Source organism: Chenopodium quinoa, unplaced genomic scaffold, assembly GCF_001683475.1.
Source record: "Chenopodium quinoa cultivar QQ74 unplaced genomic scaffold, ASM168347v1, whole genome shotgun sequence".
In the NCBI taxonomy this organism is placed as follows: domain Eukaryota; kingdom Viridiplantae; phylum Streptophyta; class Magnoliopsida; order Caryophyllales; family Amaranthaceae; genus Chenopodium; species Chenopodium quinoa.
In genome coordinates, this window is record NW_018745395.1 from 1,512,160 (window position 1) to 1,517,737 (window position 5,578).

At 33.1% G+C, this 5,578-nt stretch overlaps 2 protein-coding genes across 2 annotated transcripts; both read right to left on the reverse strand.

Annotated features, from left to right (window-relative positions):
• Window positions 1–1,588: 1,588 nt before the first annotated feature.
• On the reverse strand, window positions 1,589–2,788 carry LOC110712990 (protein FAR1-RELATED SEQUENCE 5-like). Its single transcript, XM_021891449.1, has one exon. The coding sequence runs from the start codon at window positions 2,786–2,788 to the stop codon at window positions 1,589–1,591; it is 1,200 nt and encodes a 399-aa protein (XP_021747141.1).
• Window positions 2,789–2,843: 55 nt separating this feature from the next.
• Window positions 2,844–3,905, reverse strand: LOC110712991 (protein FAR1-RELATED SEQUENCE 5-like). The gene has a single exon (XM_021891450.1). It carries the CDS (start codon window positions 3,903–3,905, stop codon window positions 2,844–2,846), a length of 1,062 nt encoding a protein of 353 aa, XP_021747142.1.
• Window positions 3,906–5,578: the final 1,673 nt, after the last annotated feature.

Here is a 5,578-nt window from a genome sequence, read left to right on the forward strand (position 1 = left end):
ATATGATAAAAGTAAATGAAATATTTCATAAAGTTAAAGTATAATAGCTAAAAGTAAACAAACTAAACTTAAGTTTTGTAGTACAATTACTTATAGTAAATGTAAAAATATTACAATAATAAAAATAATAAAAAAACTATCTGTTCATTAAATCTTGATATTGATCTTCCAAAACATCTTCTAATTTCCAAGTATTAAAATAACTGCATAAAAATAAACATCAGTTATTTGTCACAAATTAAAGTACTACCTCCGTTACATATTAGTTGCAACTTTTGCCAAAACGGGGTGCTACATATTAGTTGCAACTTTCCATTTTTTTTTATTTTAGTAAGTTTTTTTAAATGAAAGTACAAAAATACCCTTACTAAAGAACTTATAAACACAATTAACCATCTAAATTAGATTTCATTACATTCCTAATCTAACTTATTAACATAATATTTTCACCTAATTTAACTCATCTAACACATAAATTAAAAAAACAATTCAATTCCAAAAATCATTCAACTACCAAGAATATCTGAACACGACCTTCTCATCATCGTCGCTGCCGCATCTAACCACCAATGTCACTGTCGCTGGCTCGTTGTTGCATCCACCACCACCGTCAACGCTGTCGCTGCTCATCACCATATTCAAAGTCGCCGCCTACTTCTCCAGTGTTCCTTACTCTCTCTCTCTCTCTCTCTCTCTCTCTCTCTCTCTCTCTCTCTCTCTCTTTTTAATAGTGTAGATCTGATGGTTTGAAGGGTAATTGGACTAGTTTGGGGTTGTTTATGAATGTTTGGTGTGATTCAAGGTGAGGAAGGGTAGTTTTGGCCTAGGTTGGTTTAGGGTGAGTGTGGGTAATCTTGGGGCTGATTGAGGGTGGTGGTTTTGGGGTGGTTTACGACGAGTGTTGGTGGCTTTAGGGAGGTTCGACTGTGAGGAGTTGGTGTCAATGTGGTTAGAGTTGATAGGTGGTGGTTTCGAGTCGTTTGGGTTGAGAGGGGGTGATTTTGGGTTGTTCGCGCTGCGGGGGTGATTTTAGGGTTGTAAGATGGGTGGTCAGCTTGAAATGGGTGGTTTCGGGCTGAGAGGTGATGATTTTGGGGTTGCTCGGGGTAATAGGTGGTGGTCTTAGGGGTTGTTCGGGGTGCGTCTGGGTGGTTCGGCCTTAGAGCAGGTGGTTTCAAGCTGTGAGATGGGTGGTTTAAAGGTGGTTGTTGTTGAACGTTGGTTGTGGTGTGGTTGTTGTTGTTGTTGTTGGTCATTTTTTTAATTACCTCCACTTTCTCTCTTCTACCCTTAATTTACTATTCTTTAATTCAATAATGAACCATTATGAAATTTTGTCTTAGAATCTGTGCCAAGCTCAAAGTTGCAACTAACTTGAAACGAAGGTAGTACATAAATTAGAATGTAAAGTAAATAAATTACAACTTAAAGTAAATAGAAAACGTAAAGAGATAAAATACCAAATAAAAAAAATTACAAAGTATAATAACACATGCACAAAATAAAAAGTAAATGAAGTTACTGTTAAAGTAAATAAATAGTAGTTTAAAGTAAATGGAACACACTTAAAAGTAAAATACCTGAAAGACTACTTGTTTGGATAGTTTCTACTGTCATGGAAAATACCAGATTGCCCACAAGCTCTACAAGTTCTGCCTTTTTTAGATTTTTTTTCACTAGGTATTTCTTTTGCACTCTTCAACCTCTTTGAATTTCTGGCAGAACCTTTATTAAGACACTGATTTGGAGGCAAGACATTTACATCAACTTCATTTGACCCAACCAAAACCCGAATATCAGCATCTTTCACCTCTTTTGAACTAGGTGCATTTTCAGGATTATTCTTTGATATCATCTGCTCCTCAAATGAAGATAATGTCCTAATAAGCTCAGATAAATCATCCTCAGATTGGTCAGTTAAACTCACACAAATGAAAATCTTGGACCATACATCACTGACCAATTGCTTCTTCTTATCATACTTAGAAGCATCAACCAGAGCAACATCTATTACAGAAGCTTTCTTCAGAACATCTTTTCTCCAACGATTCAAGATATAAGCATTAAGAATTTCACGTATACACTTGCCTTTCATAACAAACAAAATGTATCTACATAAAACACCTTGACTCTCAAACATTCTACAAGTACAACTTGACTCATATGTTGCCAAGTCAAAATTTACATCAAAATTTTTCCTTTTCTCATGATCAACAATAACAGAAAACTCCACAGCATCTCCATACAGAGAACTACAACTTTCAACACCACATGAAAAACAGGCTTCCTGGCATTCTTCTTGAAAATCATAAAATATGGAACAAGTATAAACAACAGCAGCATGCTTTTCCAAGTGTAAATTAGTAACCAATTGAGGCTCAAGTTTATTAAGCCTGTACAACTCATTATGTTCATGCCTTTGAGCATCAAGAGCAGTTTCATAACGGACAAAGAATTCAACACAGGTCACATGAAGGTTTGCAAAATTATAAAAGAAATTATTTTCACCTTCAGACCTAGATGTAGAATGCAGTAACCCACCCATAAATAAGTCCCTAAAATATGCAGGAATCCAAAGATGTTTAATCTTAAACATGTATGCAAACCACTCATGATCAACAAGGTTAAAGTCCTCCATAACATTATTCCAGCCATCAACAAATACATGAGGATCAATCTCTCTATCCCAAACTACTGCACTTAGCTTTTTCAGGAAATCAGTTTCATTACAAAAAGCAGTCCCAACCTTTTCAGGTACCTTAGCTTCCTCATTATGTGCCACATACATAGCCTATGTTTAGTCTTGGTAAAACCTTTTCTATGGCAATACCCATTGCAGGATCTTAATCAGTGATAATACAAGAGGGTTCTCTTCCCATACACTTCAAAAAAGTTTGAAATAGCCACACAAAAAAATCTATGTCTTCTTTAGATAATAAAGCAGCACAAAATGTAACACATCTCTTGTGATTATCAACACCAGTAAAAGGACAGAAAACCAATGAATATTTATTTGTATCATAGGTAGAATCAAAAGATAAATAGTCCTTAAATAATTGATAATCTCTTCTACCAATAACATCAGCCCAAAAGACACGGGTCAAATGCCTACTTTCATCAACACAGTAATCAAAATAATAACCCCCACTACTGATTTTCACTTTTTGTTTAAGGTTCTGAACAAACATTACACCATCAACATTAGAGATATAAACTTTCAAGTCCCTAGAAAAATTTTTGAAATCATTTTTACTGCCCCTGACATTTTGAAACCCACCACAAAGTTCTTTCATGATCCTATAAGACATAACAACCCCTATATTTAACTTTGAGTTGTCAAAAATAAACTTCTTATGAGCAAAATTTAAACCAACTTCATGTTTAGTAACCTGCCTAGTAATAGGAGTAGAAAAAGGGTGAGAATGAGATTCATAAAAACAATACACCATATACTGTCCACCAGTACAAAACCTAAATTTTATCTTAGCAGGACAACCAACTCTCTTCACAATCTTTCTCTTTAAACAAGCACCTTCAACTTGTTTACCAGATTTCTTGTTATTTGTCACATACCCTTCTTTGCTACATAATAAATATTTAATTATAGTAACTCCTTTACCAGTAGGATCATTCTTATTCTTTTGTGATTTAGTAGTACTAGAACGGACTTTAAATCCACACTCATTAGCATATTTGTAATAAAAGGCAATACCATCTTGAAGGGTATCAAATATCATTCCAACAAAAGGTTTGTTTTCAAAAGAACAACATGGCATATACTCTTTATCACCTCCAGAATTATAATATATTTTAGGAAGAAAAGGCTGAGTGGGTGTTTTAAAAATTCTTACATTGTTATCTTCAGTAGTGACAAAAGAAGAACAATGCTCTATGCTTTCAGACATGTTCCTGAAAAGTAAATGAATAGAAGGAAAAAGTAAATAAACAATAAATAAAAGTAAATAAACTATAACTAAAAGTAAACAATATTTTTTTAAAATATACTAATAAAAACTATTAGAGATATACTAAAAAGTAGATACCTCAAAGCATAAAGTAAATTAAAAAAATTAAAAAAACTTGAAGAAACTAAAAAACATGAAGTTATAAGAATTAAGTAAAACCAATAATGAAAAGTTAATGACTGGAAGCAAAAAGTAAATTTAAAATAACAACAAATTATACTACTAAATTAATAACAGCAAGCAATATACCAACTATATGCAGAAAACAACTTACATTGAATCCGTAAGTGTAAAACCATAAAATAGGAATCAAAAACTAATATCGTAAAGATAAAACCCAAAATCAAACACTAAATTGTATAGAATAATTCAAAAAACAATTAACAAGCAAAAATTAAGAAAAATTACAATAAAAAACCCTAAATCGAAAAACTCAGCTCAAAATAAATAATACAATCAAAATAAACAAACAAAATACATATATCATTACAAAATTACCTCAATGAATGAAAAAAATTGAAGAATAAGATATAATTGAAGATCAAAATCAACAAATCTGAGCAAAAAATTCGCTAAATCGAAGAACTCAGTAGCGGCAGAGAGCTCAATGTTAGAGAGAGAAAATGAGGACGCGAAGAGAGAGAAAATGAAAGGAAGAGAGAGAGAAAGAAAGGAAGTCATTCAAAGTGGCAAAATTACCAAAGTTCCATTACTGAAATGAAAAACGCGGGTGGGATGTCAGCCATTGGATCAAGGACGATCAACGCACAAGATTAGTTCCTAGTTCCAATTCTATGCTTAGGTTCCTACTAAAATACAATTATTAATTAACATTGAATTTGCTACTAAATGGCCTAAATTTGCTGTTCGATTTGCCTCTCTGTACACGTGTCTGATGCTCTAGTTGTCAAAGTTTGTCCAAAGAATACGAGAGTCTTCAATGATGTTTTGGATTTGCCAAGGGGTTGACCACTTGCCTGTTATTGCATTGACAATAAGTAAGTTGTCACCTTCGATTTCGATGTTTGTGGCACCCCGATGAAGCGCTAGCATTATGCCTTTGTATGAACCTTCCAATTGCTCACCCCTTTTTTCTCCATAAAATTACACTACCAATAAATAATACTTCCTCGGTTCTTTTTTACTTGACTTGTTTCTTTTATCACATTGCCAATGCACAAGTTTAACCATCAATAATTATAATACTCTATAAGTAAAAATTATAAAAATTATATGTTGTGATAGTATTTATTTAGACGATTCTAACAAGATTCTACATGAATATGTTTTTCTTTACCTATAATTCACAAAAGACGGTCAAATGTGGATTGATAAATAGTGTAAAAGTCAAAACGGGTCAAGTAAAAAAGAACGGAGGAAGTACATTTCAATTCACAAATTCACAATGCTACTAACATTTTCAGCTTTCAAAATTACTAGATAAAGTGTCATATGATAAAGTGTACAAATTTGGCAAACGGAGAAGACCTCATTACAAGTTTGTCACAAACTTACACCTCGTGCACCCTCGTGCACCCATACGGAAAAGCCACTACCAACACTTGTACAAATAAATGTACATAATTTTGCACTTTATAAAGTGTACACCACTC